General features: G+C 36.8%; 1 protein-coding gene across 5 annotated transcripts in view; it reads right to left on the bottom strand.

Annotated features, from left to right (window-relative positions):
• The window catches only part of SLC30A9 (solute carrier family 30 member 9), a 72,472-nt gene that overhangs the window by 16,997 nt on the left and 31,159 nt on the right, over positions 1 to 24,316 (bottom strand). For 4 of the 5 annotated variants that reach the window (XM_019928255.3, XM_019928258.3, XM_019928256.2 and 1 more), the window contains 8 exons: positions 20,565 to 20,623; positions 17,137 to 17,204; positions 14,730 to 14,832; positions 6,729 to 6,784; positions 4,100 to 4,235; positions 2,166 to 2,205; positions 941 to 1,012; positions 246 to 353 (listed from right to left, as the gene is read on the bottom strand). In XM_019928255.3, the coding sequence (XP_019783814.1) occupies positions 246 to 353; positions 941 to 1,012; positions 2,166 to 2,205; positions 4,100 to 4,235; positions 6,729 to 6,784; positions 14,730 to 14,832; positions 17,137 to 17,204; positions 20,565 to 20,623 (642 nt within the window). The remainder of the gene's footprint in view (positions 1 to 245; positions 354 to 940; positions 1,013 to 2,165; positions 2,206 to 4,099; positions 4,236 to 6,728; positions 6,785 to 14,729; positions 14,833 to 17,136; positions 17,205 to 20,564; positions 20,624 to 24,316) is intronic. The other variant, XM_073805196.1, reaches the window with a different exon arrangement.

Below are 24,316 nucleotides of genomic sequence, written 5' to 3'. Positions count from 1 at the left end.
GCTCCGAGCATTACAGAAATGCTCTATTAGCAGCCTTCTTTATTTCTAACTAAGAAATTTCTAATTCAAAAATCTGAACACTTTTACCATCTTATTTGTCTTATACAAACAAATGGTTAGTATGAAATTCACATTTAACCATCTATTGGCTTAAAATTATTCAATGATATAAAGGAAAATTCCCACATATTAGAGAATTATTTTAGTAGCACAAATAAAGCACCTGTAATTTGAGAAATATTTACCTGTTATAGAAGTAAGGCCCATACAAGTGGCTGCTATTGTCACTCCCAACACTGCTGCAGTATCCTCCAATAATATAACATTTGTACTAGGATCACGACTTTCCATTACTTAATCATTGGGGTAGAGACAAGAAAAGAAACTTTTGAAATCTTAATACTATCAGATAACATTTTAATAAGTATCCATTAATTTAATTAAATTAAGATTAAGAAGGAGTTCCCTAGTGGCCTAGTGGTTAGGATTACAGGCTTTCACTGCTGTGACTAGGGTTCAATCCCTGGTCAGGGAACTGAGATGCCTCAAGCCGTGCAGTGCAGCCAAAAAAAAAAAAAAAAATTAAGATTAAAAAATGTATGAGATCCTGATTTTTAAAACCTGTTCAATATAAATATAATTTCTTGGTTTAAATGTTAACAATAACAGATATTTAAAGTCAAATTACTTTCTCAAGTTATATAAGCATACACAGAAATACTATAGTTCACATAAGTTAAATCCAAATATAAAGTACTGCTGTTCAAATTACACTACATTTCTCTTTTTAAAAGAGCTGATATATAAGTAAGAGCCACATAGGGAAGACACTGAGATATATTTTGTACACATCTATATGGAACAAAGCAATAATAGCACTAGGCAATTTTAAGGAAACAAAGAAGATGAAATAATACACCTAGGTTTCTAAAATACATACCATACTTGTAAAGTGACATTCCTTTGGCCCGAGCACTCCTACGAAGCTCATTTACAGCAACAAGAAGTGTTGCTGAAAGAAAAGCATTCATATCAGCAAGGAAGAAACTTCATGCCTCCAAACTTTAAAGATGGCATCTCAAAAGATAAATAGGCACAACACTTTAATGCTAAGGGCTGTCAATAAGGAAAAGTTCTATATTAAACCAGTCATTATCAAGACCCCAATTAATCATTATGATATAATGAATCCCGTATTTCTAAACCACAATAATTTAAATATCATTACCACCACAACAGCCTTAATTTATTAGACAGCTACTAGCTGGCAGGCACCACACTAAGCACAATCACTTTGATCCTCCCAACCTTTTGAGGCAGGTGGTGCTATCACCATTTTATAAGATTGCCAAAGATGAAAGGATGATGCATAAAAAATGACAATGTTTTAGAAGTAAGCATACTGTGAGTACAGCAGTGAATTAGGCAGTTTCATACATGATATTAGCACTTCTCTGTCATAATACTGCTATGGCTGAAACTTTCAGAAACATTAACATATTTGTACTGCAAAAAGACAGTCCTCCCTGATAAACGTTACTCAAACCTGATTTTTAAAAACTCAGTATATAGTTAGTTATGTTTTTATACTCCATGGACCTAGAGACTGTCATACAGAGTGAAGTTAAGTCAGAAAGAGAAAAATATCGTTTATTAAGGCATACATGTGGAATCTAGAAAAATGGTACAGATGAACAGGTTTGCAAGGCAGAAACAGAGAGACAGATGTAGCGAACAAATGTATGGACACCAAAATGGGGAAGCAGTGGGTGGGGTGGTGGTGTGATGAATTGGGAGATTGGGATTGACATATATAGACTAATATGTATAAAATAGATAACTAATAAGAACCTGCTGTATAAAAAAATAAGAATGTTTTTTACTTTCCAAAAAAAGAAAAAACCTCAGTATATAGTTAGGTATGTTTTTATACTTCATTTCAAATGATATGATACTCAAGAACAAAATAAAAAGCTTTTCCAAACTTGCCCCATCTTACAGGAACAACCATAGTACATTATACAAAGAATTTCTTCCCTCAAAGAAGATAAAACGTATATTCCTATTTCCACAGCTTTCTTTAATCAAGAGAACTTAGCAATCTATAAAAATAGACTGCTGAATATATATTACTAAGAATAAAAAGATTCTGTGACAGTACATACCTCCTTCAGATACTAATGATCCTGCTAAAATACAATATGCCTAGGAAATATAAAAATAAAGCATAAGTTGATATCTCACTAAAGAATTACAACAGTTCGTGCATAAACTTAATGTTTAAGATGGAAACATAAATTCAAATCCTAGCCAGATAAGGATTTTGATGGGAAACAGTTCAAATGAGGACGAGATAGATGGTATCTTCATAAGAAGAAACAATTAAAAGTTAAAAATTCGATGGCCATCTCATTTTTTTTTTTTTTGGCCATCTCATTTTTTAATACTTGAAAAAGTAATACACACACGCACCCCCCAGTGTAGAATGTTATACCATGACTAAAGTTAAATTCATGATATAAAAGAATTACTTAATTAGTAAAAAAAAAAAAAAAAAAAAAAAATTTTAACTTCAAAATGAACACAAGCATTTGAAATCTAGGGTTGTGGATACCAGATGCAGTAAGATACACAACCATACCCAGTAACTTTCAATTTTGTTTGCCCAGCACCAAGAGAATCCTTCCTCAGTCCTCATTCAGAAAGATAAGCAGTTATAAAAAGTAAACAATTTGGGGGAGGAAGATAACACCACTTTCCTTACAATCCCAGACACTCTTGAATTAGATAAAGATACCAAGAATAGCTTTAATCCAAGATATATAGAAATAATTAACACAAATTTTTTAAAATTTTAAGTGAAATTCAAATCAAATATCTATAGAATTTTCAATATTACCTTTTCGGAACCCTAGGCTTCCCTGAAACAGAGGTTTAAAAATTTTGAACCCAGTCCAACACTCTTCTAAATTCTGTCAAGGAAACTGAGATTTCCAAGGCTGTGTGGTTTGCTTGAGTAAATAGAAATGGTATTGGAATAAGAACTAGAATACAGGTTTTCCTAACTCAATTCTAGGCTCTTTCCACTGAATCTTACTGGCAACATCAGCAAAAATAGTCTGGAGCTACACTGTGAGATACAGAAGCTGACAGGGGTGCCACATGCCCAATTTGCACTTGTCAAGGGAGCTACAGTCAGAGCTGCCAAGCAGAGTAATCTCCAAGAAGTTTCCATGAGAGGAAAAGAAGACAGCTTTAAGCATCTACAAAGGCCAGTGGAAACCAGTGCAAGATGACGTTGGTGCCAGTAAAGTAGTACCTTTCTGTCCCCTATCTCTACCTTCAGTGCTGCCAGAGGCAATCTATGGAGTAGGAGAGAAGAGAAGCCCTTAAGTGAAAAAATACAGAAGGGAACCACACTCCCATTCTCTCAATGTAGGCTTCCTACCAGAATGAGGGAAAGGAGAAGGTTTAACTTTAAATAAAATTCTAACATATGACTGTTACAAAGGAATGGTTATTTTAACTACTGATAGGACATTTATTCCTGGGACTAAAAGTGAACAGAGGTCTTCTTGCTTTTCAAAAGTAACAGCAGAAATTAACAGAATTGCCCAAAATTTTAACCAAGGACAAAGTGTTTAACAACTGTACCTACAGAGATACTCTTGCTCAACATCACTGAATCATATGGATTTAGAGGTCATGTCCAGTCACATTCTAAAAAACGCAACTACAGATACATAACCCTATATTACAGTCAAGAAGGTATATTTTGGGCTTCCCTGGTGGCGCAGTGGTTGAGAGTCTACCTGCCGATGCAGGGGACACAGGTTCGTGCCCTGGTCTGGGAAGATCCCACATGCCGCAGAGCGGCTGGGCCCGTGAGCCATGGCCACTGAGCCTGCGCGTCCGGAGCCTGTGCTCCGCAATGGGAGAGGCCACAACAGTGAGAGGCCCGCATACCAGAAAAAAAAAAAAAAAAAGAAGGTATATTTCGTCCCATTCTTTAACATCAATATGACAAAGGCATTCTACTGTACCTAATCACTATTTCATATTACTTCAAAACTGAGGGGGGAGGAGGGGAGAAGATTACCCATAGAAGAGATTCTATTGGTTGAGGATTAAGCAATCCCATGACTCCATGGTACCAAGATAATCCTGCACCCATCATGAAAATACCAACACCACTAATTAGTGAAGCAATATAGCGCATATTTGAAAATCCATACCTGAAAAATAAAAAAGATAATATAGTTTACAAGAAATACAAATGATTTCCTCTCAAAATGTTTAACAGGTCAATGAAAAAAAAAAACTTCTTATAACATCATGATGTTACGATTTTATATTTAAGTAAAATGTAAGTGCCAAACTCAAATCTAATCAGAAAATCAATACATAAAGTGGAAAAAACCGCAAGATCTTTGAAACTATATAAAAAGAGAGTGAATATGATTTAATTCAGGTATTTTCTAACCCCTCTTTCATATATTTGCTTTGATTTACTAGAGCAACTTTACTTTTATGTAACACAAATGCAGGCAAAATTTATTTTTTAAATGCATTCAGATGTTTAATGAAGATGGTAACATTTATATTTACTTGTAATGCAGCTTCTAATTTGTCTTCTTCTATAATTTATATTTCCTACAATTTATATTACTTATAACTTGACGCTAGATACTTTTTGCTGTTTCTGTATAGTGTAACACACAGTAACTAACTATTATCTTTTTTTTTTTGGCTGCACCGAGCAGCATGTGGGACCTTAAATCCCAGACCAGGGAGCAAACCCACGCCCCCTGCAGTGCAAGTGCGGAGTCTTAACCACTGGACCGCCAGGGAAGTGCCACTAATTACCATCATTAAAAGACTAAGAGCTTCAGTTTTCTGGGTGTTTTTATGGTAATTTTTTTTGGTTAAATCTCAGGGTTTTTTTAAAGTCTTTTGGTCAGTGTGTGCATTATTCTGTATTACTGTATGTACCAATAAAATACTGAGTAATAAGAAATTTTAAAATATGGGATACTACAAGAGGAAAAGAATCATTCATCAATAAAAGTATTTTCTGGGAAATTTACTCCCAAACCCAAACTCTATGGCACCCTTCTAGCAGATGCAAATTTAAACAAGAGTTCTGAATTAAAATTGCTTTTTGAATTCTTTTTGCAAATATGTAATCTTGCCATAGGAAATTATCAGTTTATAGATGTGATGGTGTTCTATCAGCTTGATTTAGAACAATTTATATTCTTCTAAAGCTTCCCCCTCAAAGTAAGAAAGGAGATATACTTATTTATTTATTTAAGTTAAGGTAAATTAAGATCTAAATTAAATGGCATTACTTTCATTTTATGTGTTTTCAAGGAATTTGGAGATTCTCATTAAAAAAAATTTTTTTTTTGGTTGCATTGGGTCTTAGTTGTGGCATGCAAGCTCTTAGCTGTGGTATGCATGCGGGATCTAGTACTGGGCCAGGGATCAAACCCAGGCCCCTTGCATTGGGAGCCCGCAGAGTCTTAACCACTGCGCCACCAGGGAAGTCCCTAAAATTTTTAACTATGTAGATCTGCACTGTCCAATGTAAGTCGCTAGCTACATAAGACTATTTAAATTTAAATTACTTAAAACTAGATAAAATTTTAATACAGTTCTTCAGTCGCACTAGCCACATTTCAAGTGCTCAACAGCCACATGCAGCTAGTGACTATCACAATGAACAGATATAAATAAATATTTCTATTACTGTAGAAAATTCTATTGGGCAGTACTAAAGTAGGTTGTTGAAAATATCTTAAGAAGAAATCTTTACAACCTAAAACTTTTAAATTTTACCGTTTTTAAATTTTTGGCATATAAAACTGGTCCGGAAAAATTTTTTTTGACGGAGTAAAATACTATAACCATGTGTAATTAGCAGACTAGAAAGGTAGCTGTTCTCTGTCCGAGCTTACTGATAGTTATAGGATATTCAATAATATGCTATTATTTATATGAAAACAGGAGTGCCTGACTTTCAAGTAAAGAAAGGCATTTATATAAAGCACAGAGGCAGATTCCTTTATGGAAATAAAGGTGTATTTGTTTTTTGCCTTAAGGCAAATTTGACTGCTCAAATTCTACTACAGAAGCTTGTTAAAAACAAAATAATACATGTGGAATTCAAAATTTTCACCTGGTTATGTTAGTAGAAGCAACAGAAAAAAGTCTTTGTATCAAATAACTAATATAATTCAAAATAATATACCCTAAAGAGCATACTCATTTTACAAATAAGTAATTTTGAAATATTAATAGAATCCTATTTCCAAATCACAACAGGGGGATTAAAATACATTAAGCATAAATTTAATAGAAATTATCACTAAAATTTTAGATTGAGTGGCCTATTAGTCCAAATGTGAAATATATATATCTCCTTTGACCAAATAAAACAGAACTCTAAGATCAAAACACGTGCTTTGTTATTAACTATCAAATACAAAGAGGACAGGTTCTCTTTGCTATGTTACAAAGCATAAAAATAATTTGAACCTCATTTTCAAATTATGTCTTGAATTTACTTTGACACAGAGGTTGAGTCCTGCATTTTAAATACAACAGCAGAAGAAATGACCAAATCTTTAACACAAAACTGCAGGTCTATAAATTGCAAGAGATTTCTATAATTCAACTACTTGCTGCCAAAACACATGAAAACAAAATAAAGACAACGTCCTTACGGATGAGTAGGATCTGGTGTTTGAACAGACTTACTGATGCCCAATGCTAGTAAGGCCTATGGAGAGAAGAAGGTAAATAATCATTAGCAAGGGAATATAATAAGCCAGTCTGGAGGGCACAACCTGACAATGACAAAGAAGTACTTAACATGTTTATGTCCAATAGCCCAGCAATTCTTGTTTCCAGTACTTACCATAGAGAAATAAAGGTGAACCGAAAGGGGTTCAAAACAACACTGAATAATGATGTAAAATGTGAAAGCAACCTAAAACTCCTTCAGTGGGGAGTGGCAAAATAAATCATGGTATAACCAAACCATAAATTACTTCTACAACAGTGTAAAAGGGAATAGAGCTCTCTGTACTGACATGGTGAAAGCTCCTAGACGTACCATTCAGTGGACGGGAAAAAAGCAAGTTTAGGAACCGCACGTACAATACAAAAGAACTTATGTTTTGTAGTTTTTGTAAATGACATATAATGTAAAGCACAGGAAAAGGTCTGAAAGAACTCACATTTAATTCTGTTTATACCTCTGAGGAGAGAAGTAGGTTTAGCGTGGTCTGTAATATCTGATTTTTTACAGGAAGAATAACTTGTATAGCTGCACAAATAAAAGACACTAAAAGTTTTTTGTTTTGTTTTTTTTTTGATGTGGACCATTTTTTTTTAAGTCTTTATTGAATTTGTTACAATACTGCTTCTGTTTTATGTTTTGGTTTTTTGGCTGCAAGGCATGTGGGATCTTAGTTTCCCGACCAGGGACCGAACCCGCACCACCTGCACTGGAAGGCGAAGTCTCAACCATTGGACCGCCAGGCAAGTACCAAAGACAGTAAGAGTGAGTACAAACTGTATGTGGACATGATACATTTACATTTCTAGTAAAACTGCAAAACCATGCGCATGAAGTATACACATCAATGTATACAGAGCAGTGACTATCTGGGGTGTGGAAGGAAGAAATAAAGATGGAAGACTAGTTATAACTAAAATTTTATTTCTCTACGGAAAAAAAGTCTAAAGTAAATATAAGAAAAATGTAAGTCTTTAATCCTAGTTACCACCTTTCTCTCCTTCCTTCCTCCCTTGCCTTCATCTTTTCTTCCTTTTATTTCTGTTTCTTTTTTTGATTGTATCTTTTGTTAAAAAGAGCTATCCACTGGTACCGCTCAATATTATGCTTGCACTTAGTATCCTTTCTCTTAATTTGATGTAAATTTAGAAATCTGAAAAAGATTACACTAGAATTATTTATTTAATAAAAACACAAAGCCTGAGTGAATACCCTATGTGATTTTTTTTGACTAAGCTAGGGTTTTTGCATTTTTTCAGTATTGTATCAAATAATCAAATAGGTAAGTCTTCAAGATTACCAAATTCTTCATGGATGAAGTTTCTCTGTAGGTTACTGGGCATTTATAGAAACATTCCCTCTTGTAAAATACATGGGGATTATACCACCTTGCAAATGGCTAGTCCATTCAGGGACTTCCCTGGCGGTCCAGTGGTTAAGACTCCACACTTCCAATGCAGGGAGTGCGGGTTCGATTCCTGGTCAGAGAACTACAATACATGCCTTGCGGCACAGCCAAAAAAAAAAAAAAAAAAAAAAGCTACAACAAATATATACTGACTTTTAAGTTTTGATATCAGAAATCCAATCCAAAATATACAGAATATTACAAGTTTTTTTCTACTGTATTCCAAAGGAAAAGAGAGTCAAAACTACCTAAAACACAGATGATGGCTTTTCAGTGAATTAAACTAAGAGAATGAGAGTAAATTAAGAACATATAATTTTTAAATCTGTATATTAAAACTGAAATATTCATTATCAATTCACACTATATATGTATCTGTGTTTATAATGTTTACATAATAGTCAATGAGTGTTCAATTATTTTTAAAGTACTTAATGTTCAGGTTGGCTGTGCAATGAAGTGTGAGATGACAAATGTTTCATAAGTTGAATATGGCCATTATTTATTAGTTCTTCTTATAAAAATAAGATATCATAGACTATCGCTAATCCTGTTCTCCCCCAAAGATTAAAGCCAAAGTTCTATTCTAGAACTTAATATAAATGGCATCACACAGTAACTACTCTTTTGTATTTGCCTTCTTTTATTCAACATACTGTTAGAGATGCTTATATGCTACTTACGGATAAGTATTCCTTTTTATTTCTAGATAATATTCTATTGTATGACTATACAACAACTTGTTTATCCCACTGTTGATGGACATTTGGGTTGATTCCAGTTTTTTGCCCATTATAGCACCTTTATGGTGCTAGAAACATTCTTATACAAGTCTTTGTGGACATTTGTTCACATTACTCTTGGATAAATACTTAGGAGTGGAATTGCTAAGTCAAACAGTAGGCATATGTTTACAAGAAACTGACAAATTTAAGAGTAGCTGTAACATTTTATACTCCACCAGCAACATCTAAAAAGTCTGGGTGCTTTACATCTTCACCAATATTTGATTGTCAGGCTCTTAAATTTTAGCCATAATAGCGGATGTGTAGAGATGTCTTGTTGGGGTTACAATATACATTTCCTGATGATTAATAGTGTTGAGCACCTTTTTGTGTGTCCATCAACCACATTCAGGTATCATTGTGAAGTACCTTTCCAAGTCTTCAGCTTGTTAAAAAGACTGGACTGTCTTTTTTTTTTTTTTTTTTGTGGTATGAGGGCCTCTCACTGTTGCGGCCTCTCCCGTTGCGGAGCACAGACTCCGGACGCGCAGGCTCAGCGGCCATGGCTCACAGGCCCAGCCGCTCCGCGGCATGTGGGATCCTCCCGGACCGGGGCACGAACCCGTGTCCCCTGCGTCAGCAGGCGGACGCTCAACCACTGCGCCACCAGGGAAGCCCTGGACTGTCTTTTTAATATTGAGTTATACAAGTTCTTTATTTATCCTGGATACCAGTCCTTTGTCAGATTATATGCTTTGTGAATATTTTCTCCCTATGAGCAGCTTGCTTATTTATTGCCTTAAAAGTATTCTTCAGGGACTTCCCTGGTGGCGCAGTGGTTAAGAATCCGTCTGCCAATGCAGGGGACACGGGTTCAAGCCCTGGTCTGAGAAGATCCCACATGCCGCAGAGCAACTAAGCCCATGCGCCACAACTACTAGAGTCTGCACTCTAGAGCCTGCAAGCCACAACTACTGAGCCCATGTGCCACAACTACTGGGCCCATGCATTGCAACTACTGAAGCCCACGCGCTCTAGGGCCTGCGTGCCGCAACAACTGAGCCCACATGCCGCAACTACTGAAGCCTGCGCACCTAGAGCCTGTGCTCCGCAATGAGAAGCCACTGCAATGAGAAGCCTGTGCACCACAATGAAGAGTAGTCCCTGCTCGCTGCAACTAGAGAAAGCCCATGTGCAGCAACAAAGCCCCAATGCAGCCCAAAAAAAAGTGTCCTTTAATAAGTAAGAGTATTTAATTTTGATGAAGTTTAATTTGTAAATTTTTTATTTTATGGTTTTGTTTCTGTGTTCTGTTTAAGAAATCTCTGCCTACCCAAAGGCTTAGAAGATATTCTCCTAGGTTTCCTTCTAGTATTTTCATAGTTTTAGCTTGTACATCTGGGTCTATGACCCACCTTAAATTTGTACACGGCATGAGTGGGAATCAAGGTCCTTCGTTTTTTTATCCATGTGGATATCCAACCTTTCCCATACCGTTTGTTGAAGAGTTTCTTTTCTTCACTGAATTGCTTTGGTGCCTTTGTCAAAAATCAACTGACTATGTAACTGAGGGTCTGTTGCTGGACCCTCTATTCTGTTCCACTGGTCTGTCAGTCCTTGTGCCAATACCGCACTGTCTTAATTACTGTGCTCTGAAATAAGTTTTAAAGCCCTCCAAATTTCTTTCATTTATTTTTAGATTGCTTTGAATATTCCAGGTTCTTTACATTTCCATATAAATTTTATTTATTTTTATTATTATTTTGGCCACGCCATGCGGCATGCGGGATTTTAGTTCCCCAACCAGGGATCAAACCCATAACCTCTGCAGTGGAAGAGTGGAGTCTTAACCACTGGACTGCCAGGGAAGTCCCTCCATATAAATTTTAGAATTTAATCAGTTTGTCAATTTCTACAAAAGAATCTGCTGGATTATATGAAATCTATAGATTAATTTAGGGAAATTTGACATATTAACGTGGTTATCAAATCCATGATCATGGTATCTCTCTCCACCTCCTTAGGTCTTTTTTTTTTTTTTTTTTTGCGGTATGCGGGCCCCTCACTATTGTGGCCTCTCCTGTTGCGGAGCACAGGCTCTGGACATAAAGACTCAGCGGCCATGGCTCACGGGCCCAGCCGCTCTGCAGCATGTGGGATCTTCCTGGACCGGGGCACGAACCCGTGTCCCCTACATCGGCAGGCGGACTCTGAACCACTGAGCCAGCAGGGAAGCCCCTTAGGTCATCTTTAATTTCCCCTAGTTACATTTTAAGATTCCAGTGTTAAAGTCTTACACATTTTTTGTTAAATTTACTCCTAAGTATTTAACATCATAAATGGAATTTATTAAAAATTTCACTCTCCATTTGTTTCCTGATAGTAAAAATACAATTGATTTTTTTAAAAATAAATTTATTTATTTACTTATTTTTGGCTGTGTTGGGTCTTCGTTGCTGTGCGTGGCTTTCTCTAGTTGCCGCGAGCGGGGACTACTCTTCGTTGTGGTGCACCGGCTTCTCATCGTGGTGGCTTCTCTTGTTGCGGAGCACAGGCTCTAGGCGTGCGGGCCTCAGTAGCTGTGGCTCGCAGGCTCTAGAGCGCAGGCTCAGTAGTTGTGGCGCACGGGCTTAGTTGCTCCACAGCATGTGGGATCTTCCTGGACCAGGGCTCGAACTCGTGTCTCCTGCATTGGCAGGCGGATTCTTAACCACTGCGCCACCAGGGAAGCACCTGCAACTGACTTTTGTACATTAACCTTCTATTGATTTTGAATGTTAAACTAACCATGCTTCTTGGAATAATACTCACTTGATTATGATGTATTACCATTTTTGTGTACTGCTAGATTCAATGTGATTATATCTTAAGGATTTCTGCATCTATGTTCATGAGAGATACTGGTTTGTATTTTTTTTTCTTGGAATAACTTTAAGGTTTTGGTATCAGGGTTATGATAGCCTTACTAGAGGAGTTGAAAAGTGTTTCCTTCTACTCTATATTTGAAAGTCTGTGTACTACTGGCATTATTTCTTCGTTAAATGTTTGACAGAATTCTCTTGATAATGTCCCACAGGTCTAAGGCTCCCTTCATCTTTTTTAGTCTCTTTTCACTCTAGTTTTAGTATGAATGTTTTCTACTGCCATATATTTGAGTTCACTCATCATTTTTTTCCATGACGTCTAATCTGCTGTTAATTCTATATAATGGACTTTTCACATCAGATATATTTTTCAGCTCTAAAAGTTCCATTTGGTTCTTCTTTGTATCTTCCATTTCTCTTTTCATGATGTTCATATTTTCTTTTCAATACATGAACGTAGTTATAATAGCCACTTATCCTTTTCTGCTAATTCTACCATATGTCAATTGAGTCTTTCTACTGACTAATTTTTCCCCTGGTTGTGAGTCAGACTTTCTGCCTCATGGTCGTCTACTAATTTTTTTATTAGATGCTGACACTGTGAATGTTATACTGTGTGTCTGGATTTTGTCTTCCTTATAATAGCATGTGGGGCTTTATTCTCACAGGTAATTAAGTTACTTGTAAATCAGTGTGATCCCTTAGAGCTTTGTTAGAAAGCTTCTAGAACAGCAGCTGCCAACCTTTTTGGCACCAGGGACCGGTTTCGTGGAAGACAATTTTTCTACGGACCAGTGGCAGACGGTGCGGGGTGGGGTGGAGATGGTTCAGGCGGTGATGCAAGCGATGGGGAGCGGCAGGTGCAGCTTTGCTCGCTCGCTACTCACCTCATGCTGTGTGGACCAGTTCCTAACAGGCCAAGGATAGGTACTGGTATGCGGCCTGGGGGTTGGGGACCCCTGTCCTAGGATAGTCTTTACAACTAAGATAATTTAGCCCTACTACTAAGGTCTGAGCCTTCTACTGGCCTGGGTAATCAGTCAGGACTCTCTATCTCAGAACGTCAGAACTTAATTAATCCAAGCCCGATGTGAACTCTAGGAATTACTCAGCTTAACGCTCCCTGCTGGTTCTTTGCCTGGTCTCATGGAGCTTTACCCTACACATGTGTAATCTAACACTCAACAAAGATTCAACTCAAGGAAAACCCTATGTAGACTTCTGTAGCCTTGTAATTTCTAGCCACTTCAGACTCACTAACCCTAATTTCTACCTTCTCAACTCTATGATGGGTCTCCCACCCTGTTCCACTATCGCAAATGCGCCTCCAAGCAAAACACCAGAGAAATCACAGAGTTCAATCCACCTGTTCCCCTTCCTCAGGGATCATGGTCTTGCATTGCTATTGTCCAATGTTTGAAAATATTGTTTAATATATTTTGTCTAGTTTTTTAGCTGTTTATAGCAAAAGACTGAAGTCCAATCCTCATTAGTCCATCGTGGCTAGAAACATAAGTTCTGTACATAATGTTTTACAACTTGATTTTTTTATTCATATCATGGTTATTATTCCAGATCAGTACATAGCTATCTACCACATGCTTTTAAATCCCTAAATAGTATTTCAGAGTACAGACACTTAAAAATTGTATTCAGGGCTTCCCTGGTGGCACAGTGGTTAAGAATCCGCCTGCCAATGCAGGGGACACGGGTACAAGCCCTGGTCCAGGAAGATCCCACATGCCGCGGAGCAACTAAGCCCGTCTGCGACAACTACTGAAGCCTGCGCACCTTGTGCCAAAAGAGAAGCCACTGCAAATGAGAAGCCCATGCACCGCAGCGAAGAGCAGCCCCCGCTCTCCACAACTAGAGGAAGCCCATATGCAGCAACAAAGACCCAATGCAGCCAAAAGTAAAATAAATTTTTAAAAAATTGTCTTCAATGTTTTAAATAACAACTAATACTATAATTAATAATATGTACATATCTCCTTGGCCAAATGTACAAATATTTTCACATTTTAATTTTCTTATGTTCACATAAGCTTTCAACAAAATAGGTACTGTGTGTCATCTCTCTCCCACCCTCCTCTCCCCCGACTCAACAGGCAAAATATTATATAATAGTAGTTACTAAATATTTACTGAGTATAAAAATTTAATTCAAGAGAATGACTGTTAGTACTAATAGCAAATGCCTGTATTGTTTCCTTACTTTTACAAAACGTTTTCATCCATTTGACAGTGAGTTACATGAGTTCTCAGGTTTAATTTTATTAAGATTGCTCTCCCTGCTTCTTACCATTTTATTATTATTTTTAACTTTCTCTTAAATATTCTTATTATGCCTGTGTCTTTTATTGTAAGTTCTCCCAAATCTGTTCTTACATAACAGGAGTATAAATAAATAAATAAATACTAAAAAGGTTTTCTCCTTAACAGGCCACATTCTTTAAAATGTGAAATGATATACAAGTAGAAATGTTGTGTTCTTAAAAAAGGCTTAGATTTGTAGTATTCAAAATCAAAATACTAGTCTAAGGTGAAAATCATTATAATTCATCAATCACATGTGACTATTTTATATCTTTATTCAAAACACTTAAATCCACCGGCTCTTACAGTTATAAGAACTCATATTCACAGACCAAATTTCTACCTAATATAAGAATCTCTTCTACAATATAGCCTCTGTGACTGATAATCTTACACTTCATATTTGATTATTAAAAGTTTTTAAAGCGTAACAAACTGCTTTCAAATACTATGTCATATTTCTATGTACGTCATCATTCAAAAGTAAAACAACTTTCATTTTCTTCTACAACCCAACTATAGGAATCATTATGTTTTTAAATATGTCAACTTTTAGACTAAAGCCTCAAAAAATATATTACTTTAATAAGAAAGAAGCTTTTACCCCTCACCTGATTACAAGTATCAGATAAAGAGTGTATAGCTTCTGAGAACATACTTGCTGAACCCGTATAAATCCAGGCAAGAAATTTGAAGAAACAGTTTAATCCATTGCTAGGAGAGAAAGAGAAAATAACTTAGCATAGGTTTAAATAAAAATTCCCATTAAAAGCTTACTTAATTTACACACACACACACACACACACACACACACACACTAGATCCTGTTCAAAGTAAATTAGAAAGAATCCCTAGTCTTTAAGATTTACTATGTTTTAGGCAACAGGAGTACAAATTTGAAGAACACAGATTATGGTTTCATTAAATATTTAAATGAAAGAGGCATGATACATGCCAGCAAATTACTTAAGTACGTTTTGAGAAGATGAGAAAAGAGGGTGTTCTACATATGAACAAAATGGAATCAGAAAGGAAATTATGTGTCTTATGTGCACTTGGTATTGTTCAGTAGGCCAGTGTCAAAGGGAAGACGTTGGTGAAGGTCGGTTTATTCAATTAGGCAGATGCCAGAGGTGAAGACAAAACTAGACCAAATAGTCTGTGTCATATGAGAAGGCCATACATGCTAAAATAAACATGGTTAGCTCTGAGGAAGCCAGCTGTACTCAGATTCCAACAGTAATAACTAGTATAATTTATCTCAGGCACTATACTATAGTCACTTACCATGTTTTATTATAATTCTATTATGCAAATGCTAACATTGTAGTAGTTACTTCATCCTCATTTTATAAATGAGGAAACTGTACATCCCCTTCCAGCTACCTTTTCTCCTCTCCTCCATTTCAAATAATTTCTTGAAAGAATTATATGCACTCTTGCTGTCTCAGTTTTCCTCACTTTGCACTCAGTCTTCAATCCACTAAACAGTGGCTTCTGCCGCTAACACCTCATAAGATTGTTTTTATCAATATATCAACTGTTTCTTGCTATTAAATTCCTGAAAACATTTTAATATTTTCCTTAATCTCACAGAAGCATTTGCCTCTATTTTCTGAAAACACTGTCTTCCTTGATTTCCACAATACTACTGGTTTTCTTCCTACCTTTCTCTTTACTCTTCCTCAGTCTCTTCTGCAGGCTCTTTTTCTTCTACCCGTTTCTTAAATGTTAGCGTTCTTCAAGGTTTTTTCTCAAGAGCTTCTCCTTCCTCATACACTATATACACATTCTCCAGGTGATCTTAACTACTCCTATGGCTTTAATTATCATCTATATACTAATAACTCTTGATTCTATATCTCTAATCCCTCCTGAGCTTTGGAGCCATATATACTAACAATAATAATTATTAAGTACACATTATGTAACAGGTACTATGCTAAGCAGTTTATATACATTACATACATTCCTCCTATGTAAAAAGCTTTCACTGTTAATCCTGTTTCATTAATGAAAAGAATTAATTCTGCTGACCGACTCCCCTTGGGTGCCCTATAAATAGTTCAAACTCAAAAAGGAACTCATTATTTCCTTTACTCCCACCCTGCCCCCTCCTTCCAGCATTCCTTCTCTCAGTGATGGTGCAATATCTATCCAATTGTCCAAATCAGAAACCTGGGCACCATCGCTAACCAGACCACCTAAATACTTTTTGAAACTAACCGTGACTCTCCATCCCTACTACCACTATCTTTTCTGTATTATTACAAATGACTTCTTCTAGTCTAGTGTTCCTCCAATCCTTGAAGATAAGAATTATGTATTTTACCTTTACATTTCCAGACCATATCAAAATTCCTGACACACGTAACATATGTATTTTAGAAATAAAAGAACAAACTAATGAATTAAGGAATTAATGCTCAAACATACAAAATTAGATTATTCAGTAAAATAGATAAAAGGCAAAATAACAGGAATCAAGAAGAAAGAGGAGTACTTCACTGCTATATTTAAAATGAATAACCTACTGTATAGCACAGGGAACTCTGCTCAGTGTTATCTGGCAGCCTGGACGGGAGGGGAGTTTGCGGGGAGAATGGATACATGTATATGTATGGCTGAGTCGCTTTGCTGTGCACCTGAAACTATCACAACATTGTTAACTGCCTATACTCCAATATAAAATAAAAAGTTAAAAAAAAAAAAAGAAGAAAGAGGAAAAGAGAAAGAGGCAAAAGCATTAATTATGTTCTATCAAGGTTAAGTGGAAGAAAAATAAAAGCGCAGGTCCTCTTCCGTAGTTATAACCCAGGTTGCTTTAGTTACTCTAAAAATAACCTTGGCCAATTCAACTTTTTAAAAAAGACTTCTATAAATGCCAGTGAAAATGAGAGAAAAATTTTCAGATAGCACCTTTATCTTTATCTAGATACCAAGTAATAAATTTATACATTCAAGGATATATACATTAAAAATATTTCTATTTTAAAAGGCTTATATTTCAGTACTTACATGCAAATGGCAACCATCACCACCTTTCCTGGCCCCTTAAAAAAAACTGATGTTGTTCTAGAGCGTGGCTATAAGACAAAAACAAAAACAAAAAATCTCTTAACATTTCCCAGAGAAGCATTGTGACGCTAATAAGTGACTCTTGACACACCAGAAAATACCTCCTTTATCAATGCCTCTAAACAACTAGATTTACTTATTTAATTCTTTTTCTCTAGAATTTCCTGTTTAAGATGTGAGAAGACAGAAATTGAAAGTACATGTGGGTCCTTTTGCAGAACCCTAATTGTTTATTTCCTTGTAATTCATTTCCTGCCTACTTCAGGAAAAAATCTGAGTTGGTTACATAAAAACCAGAAGTAAAGTGATAAAAATGTACTGCACTGAAATACTCTAAAATTTTCCCATTTCTTGAGCAACTTCTTAACTCATAGTACAAGGAACAGCCAAAGCCAACAAGTTTGTTGCTCTAATTTAACTCATGACTGTTCTCTAAAGACCAAAGACATCAAGTGTTAACAATGTGTTTAATTTCAAAACACACCAAAACAAAAGGAAATCAAACAAGAACATATTCAGGGAAAATATTTTTCTTCAGTCAAATGTTCTTCTGCTATTCCTTGAATTTATACTTTCTGTGTTTCTCCTCCTGCTCTTTCCTCTCCTTGGAATGCTATCATCGTCCACTGCAACCTGGGCAAGCTTTACTCATCTTCTTGTATATCTGGCCAAGTGTCAGCTTTCTACGTAAAGCCTTCCTTGGTCCCCCACAGAGAATACTCACTCTGCTACACATTTATTATTGTACTTTATTTTTCTATTATAAAGTAATAGAAAAATAAAGTACGTCTTTAAAGTAATAGAAAAATAAAGTACGTCTATTGAAGTACGTCATATATTCTGCCTTATGTAATTTATTCAAGAAATATTTACTGTACAAGTACTATATGCCTGGCACAGTTCTAGATGCTGGGGCACAACAGTAAACAAAACAGAGTCCCTGCCTTCATAGATCTCACTGCCTAGTATAGGAAGACAGAGAATAAGTCTGTCATATCTGATAGTGATAAATGTAATAAAGAAACTAAAACAGAGACTGAGAGAATAGTGTTGGGGGGGTATGATGGAGAGGGTTATTTTAGTTAGAATAGTGAGGGAAAGAAGTTCAACGATGAGAAGGAGGCAACCATGAAAAATCTGGAAGAAAAATGGTTGAGGCAGAGTATACAACACACTCAAAGATTCTGAAACAGAAGTAAGTTTCGTGTGAAGAATGGACAAAAACAAGGCTGGTGACTTCCCTGTTCGCACAGTGGTTAAGAATCCACCTGCCAATTCAGGGGACAAGGGTTTGAGTCCTGATCTGGGAAGATCCCACATGCCGCAGAGCAACTAAGCCCATGCGCCACAACTACTGAGCCTGCGCTCTAGAGCCCACAAGCCACAACTACTGAGCTCACGAACCACAGCTACTGAGCGCACGTGCCGCAACTACTGAAGCCCGCACATCGCCCGTGCTCCACAACAAGAGAAGCCACTGCAATGAGAAGCTCGTGCACCAAAACGATGAGTAGCCCCCGAAACTAAAGAAAGCCTGTGCACAGCAACAAGGACCCAACGCAGCCATAAATAAATAAATAAATAAAAATTTTAAAAAAATTAAAAATAGAACTACCATATACCCAGCAATCCCACTCCTGGGCATAAACCCAGAGAGAACCATAATTCAAAAAGATACATGCACCCCCCAATGTTCATTGCAGCACTATTTACAATAGCCAGGACATGGAAGCAACCTAAATGTCTATCAACAGAGGAATGGATAAAAAAGATGTGGTATATATATAGAATGGAATATTACTCAACCATAAAAAGGAATGAAATCGTGCCATTTGCAGAGACGTGGATGGGCCCAGAGACTGTCATACAGGGTGAAGTAAGTCAGAAAGAGAAAAACAAATATTGTATAGTATCGCTTATATGTGGAATCTATGAAAATGATACAGATGAACTTATTTGAAAGCAAAAATAGAGACACAGATGTAGAGAACAAACGTATGGACGCCAAGCAGGGAAGGGGGGGGTGGGATGAACTGGAAGATTGTGATTGACATATATACACTACTATATATAAAATATCAATAGATAACTAGTGAGAACCTACTGTATAGCAAGAGAACTCTACTTAGTCTGTGGTGACCTAAATGGGAAGGAAATCCAAAAAAGAGGGGATATATGTCTACGTATAGCTGATTCACTTTGCTGTACAGCAGAAACTAACACAACACTGTAAAGCAACTATACTCCAATAAAAATTAGTTGAAAAAAAAAAAAAGAAAGTAAGATTTGGGGCTGGTCACCAGAGGAGCCAACCATGTAATTAAAGGGTTATAACTTTCCAACCTCCAGTGCTGAGAAAGAGGCTGGAGATTGAGTTCAGCCTCCAATGGCCAGTGGTTTAATCAGTCATGCTTATGTAATGAAGCCTCTGTAAAACCCTGAAAGGAGGGCGTTTGGTGAATGTGCGGAGATTCAGGGAGAGTGGCTGCCCAGAGAGCATGGAAGTTCTGACCCCCTTCCCACATGCCTTGCCTCCTGCACCTCCTCCATCTGGCTGTTCCTGAACTATATATCCTTTAATAATAAACAGGCAATCTAGTTTTAAAAAAATAAAATAAAGAAGTGGGACAGTAAAGGTAAACTTTCTGTACTGGTCCCAATATTAATTTCCTTCTGATAGGAAGGAAAAGAGTTATTCTGGCACACTTGTCAATAAGGTAGTAAGTCTGCTAATGGAAAGATAAGGTACTTCTATCAGATTAGATTTTTTCAATGAAATATAAAACAAGGTCATCAGCTGAAGAGGGAAAGCGAGTCTGCAGGAAGTTTGGGAAGAGAGGAAAAGGTATGCAGTAAGTATTTCACAGAATGGAAGAGTGAACGTACTATGGAAGTTTAGTAAGACTGACAAATATTGAGTGTCCATAGATTTTGTACACTTATATAATAAAGAAAAAAAATCATCAAAATGGCTGTGCAATTTTCTCCTCTAAGGGCTGAGCTTCTTGGGTACAAGCAGAGGATTAGCACTTTGAATGTTAAACAAGGTTAAGAGTAGAAGGAAAAAGAATAAAGGAAATTAAAGGTGTACACAAGAGCTAAATCTTGCTAAAAATCTAACAGAATAAATCATCTATATCTATATGCTTATGTGTATAACACAGTTATGAATTTAAAGAGAACTTATGTCCCACTTTTTTTAATTTTAAGAAAGACAGAAGCAAAGAGACTGTAATTCAGTAAATTACAATCTACTTAAGAAAACCTTGGTACAGGATCACAGACATGCTAGATTTTCACCATGGACTGATACTAGGATTTTCTGTGCAACACATACACACATAACATTAACAGAAAGATATCCTTACCTTGGTATTTCCCAGAAACTCTCTATATTCTCTCAATACTTTTTGGTTTCTAAATAGCCCTATAAGAAAAGAATTACGCAATACATTTAGGTCATACATATTCTTATCAGTCACATTTTAGATTAACACAATTATTCTAAGACTATGTTAAATCATCTTCTACTAGCTACCAACAAAAATGTTATCAGAAGAAATCTGAATTTGCAACTTGATTAAAAAACAGGCAAAGGATTTGAATACTTTTCTCCAAAGATGATATACAGATGGCCAACAGGTGCATGAAAAGATGCTCGTATCACTAATCATCAGAGAAATGCAAATCAAAACTACAACGAGGTATCACTTCACACCCATCAGAATGGCTACTATCAAAAAAAAACAAAAACAAAAAAAAACCAACAGAAAATAACAAGTATAGGGACTTCCCTGGTGGTCCAGTGATTAAGACTCCACACTCCCAATGTAGGGAGCACAGGTTTGATCACTGGTCAGGGAACTAAGATCCCGCACGTCACAGAGCACAGTCAAAAAAATAATAATAATAGTAACAAGTATAGGCAAGGATGTAGAGAAATTGGAAATCTTGAGTATGTTGGTAGGATTATAAAATATTGCAACTGCCATGGAAAACATGGAGGTTCCTCAAAACAATTAAAAACTACTATATGGGGTTTCCCTGGTGGCGCAGTGGTTGAGAATCTGCCTGCTAATGCAGGGGACACGGGTTCGATCCCTGGTCTGGGAGGATCCCACATGCCGTGGAGCAACTAGGCCTGTGAGCCACAACTACTGAGCCTGCGCTTCTGGAGCCTGTGCTCTGAAACAAGAGAGGCCGCGATAGTGAGAGGCCCGTGCACCGCGATAAAGAGCGGCCCCCGCTTGCCACAACAAGAGATAGCACTCGCACAGAAACGAAGACCGGACACAGCAAAAATAAATAAATTAATTAATAAAACTCTTACCCCCAACATCTTCTTGGAAAAAAAAAAACTACCATATGATCCAGCAATCCCACTTCTGGGTATATACGCAAAAAAAATGAAAGCACAGTCTCAAAGAGGTATTTTCACACCCAAATTCACAGCAGCACACAGCAGCACCATTCACAATGGGCAAGAAGTGAAAGCAACCAAAACATCCATGGACGAATAAATGGATAAACAAAATGTGGTATATGCATATAATGGAATATTATTTAGACTTTATGAGGAAGTAAATCCTGTCACATGGATGAACCTTGAGGACATTATGCTAAGTGAAATAACTTAGTCAAAAAGACAAATACTGTATGATTCCATTTATGTGAGGTATCTACAGTAGTCAAATTCATAGAAGCAGAAAAAAGAATAGTAGTTACTAGGGGCTCGAGGGAGAGGGAGAAGGGAATTGTTTAACATGTATAGTTTCAGTTTTGCAAGATGAAAAAGGTTCCAGAAGAACATTTTCTGCAAATGTTTCATAACAATGTGAATATACTTAGCACTTCTGAACTGTACACATAAAAACAGTTAAAATGATAAATTTTATGTTGTATTTTTGCAATGAGATAAAGGCAGTTTGCTAAGAGTCTCTTCTCAGTATTAACTAAAAAATACAAGAACCAACTCTTCATTGTTAGCTCAAAGTTTAAAAATACAGGAAAAAATATTTTTCTATTACCGTGCTTTCTCAAATTCTGTACTTTAAATATCTCCTTTAATATATGTACAAGGCTATTCATGGTATCATTATTTTACTAGCAAAAAACTGGAAATGACAGAAGGAGGAAATAACTGAATAAACTATGCTGTACCCCCCAAAATGGAGTATTATAAAAGAAATGAAGAAATGTCTCTATTTCCTGCTATGGAATATTCTCCAGGACATATTATCAAGTAAAAAAAAAAAAAAAAGCAAGCACAGAAAGTATGCATAGTATGCCTTATTTATGAAAAGGGGAGTCTAAATTACCAGTATTTATGCTATTTTATTGCTTTTTTTTTTTGCGGAACGTGGGCCTCTCACTGTCGTGGCCTCTCCCGTTGTGGGGCACAGGCTCCAGACGCGCAGGCTCAGCGGCCATGGCCCATGGGCCCAGCCGCTCCGCAGCATGTGGGATCCTCCCGGACCGGGGCACGAACCCGCGTCCCCTGCATCGGCAGGCGGACTCTCAACCACTGCGCCACCAGGGAAGCCCTGCAATTTTTAAACGGAAAAAATAACCCCCAAACTAAATTTTTTTTAATTAATTTATTTTATTTTATTTATTTTTGGTTGTGTTGGGTCTTTGTTGATGTGCATGGGCTTTCTAGTTGCAGCAAGCGGGGGCTACTCTTTGTTGTGGTGTGCGGGCTTCTCACTGCGGTGGCTTCTCTTGTTATGGAGCACACGCTATAGACGCGCGGGCTTCAGTAGCTGTGGCTCGCGGGCTCTAGAGCGCAGGATCAGTAGCTGTGGTGCATGGGCTTAGCTGCTCTGCGGCATGTGGGATCTTCCCAGACCGGGACTTGAATCCATGTCCCCTGCATTGGCAGGTGGATGCTTAACCACTGCACCACCAGGAAAGACCCCAAACTAATTTTTTAAACAGTTACCCATGTTAGAGAGAGGGAGTAGGGTAGAGAAGACAGGGATGGGAGCTAAACTTCTCTGAAGTGTTTTGTCTGGTAAAGGTCGCTTTGGAATTGTGTAAACATTTTACAAAATGATAAAATAAAAATAATTTCTCAAAATGTAAAGCAAAATGAAACAAATGAAGCTAATTTTACATCTGTTAGATGGTTTATCCATACAATGAGAAATTAAAAGTGACTTTAAAGGATAGACATTTGACTATATATCTCCCTCGTGGGATATATAATGATGACCAAAAAAAAAAAAAACAGAAATCTTAAAACACCTTGATAGCAATATCGATCCTGTTAGTTTGAAACTACACTGTATTCTCTCTATATGTGTGTATACCCACATAAGAACAAACCAAAAATGTAATTAATTATGTTAATGAATTAAGAAATAAGATTTTCAGTGTAAGAGATACAAAAAGAAAAGAAACAATGTTTATCAGAATAACCTATGTGTCTTTTCTTAAGAAACAAAAAGTACTTCCTAGCTCTGTCCACTGAAAAGACCTTAAAAATACATCAACCTGTTAAGAATGAGTATCCCTAATGCCCATAGGTCTCTCAATTTTATTTCCTATTAAAAGGAAAGGGTCTCCTATTAGAAATGGCTGATTCCCAATCTGGGGCAGGAAATATACTAAATAAACCTGAAATATCTTATTGTACTTAAAAGCAAGGATGCTACAACAGTACCTGGATTATGACAAAAGGACTTCGGAGCCAATGTGAGATGTTTCCACTGGCCAAAGTGAAGTTGAGCACTACGACTTTGCCTACTTTGTTCTTTCCTTCCCTGCAAGTCTTCTTCATGCTCTTCCGATCTCCTGATCTCCTTCCTACCCACTGCTGTCCCTCTTGACACTGAACACCCACACACTTAAAACACTCTCCCAACCCCTTTTCTTCCTGTGCTACTGACCACAACTGTCTCATAATTTCCACCTAGAAATTTCACCAACTCATGAGAAGGAAATATTGTCACCTTTAAGCCTTGGTCCTATGCAGAACTTAGAAATATAGTTAAAGAAGTCAGAATCCTCCTAAATAAAGCCTGACCAAAAAAAAAGTCTAATTTTTGCAAATACTAGCACGTCTATCTCTACTTTAATCCTGCCACATTACCGTTCAGTTCCACAGAGTAACAGAACT

This window comes from Tursiops truncatus, chromosome 5, assembly GCF_011762595.2.
Source record: "Tursiops truncatus isolate mTurTru1 chromosome 5, mTurTru1.mat.Y, whole genome shotgun sequence".
Classification (NCBI taxonomy): Eukaryota; Metazoa; Chordata; class Mammalia; order Artiodactyla; family Delphinidae; genus Tursiops; species Tursiops truncatus.
Note: the sequence above shows the minus strand (reverse complement) of the source record. Positions and strands in the feature narration are given on the sequence as shown.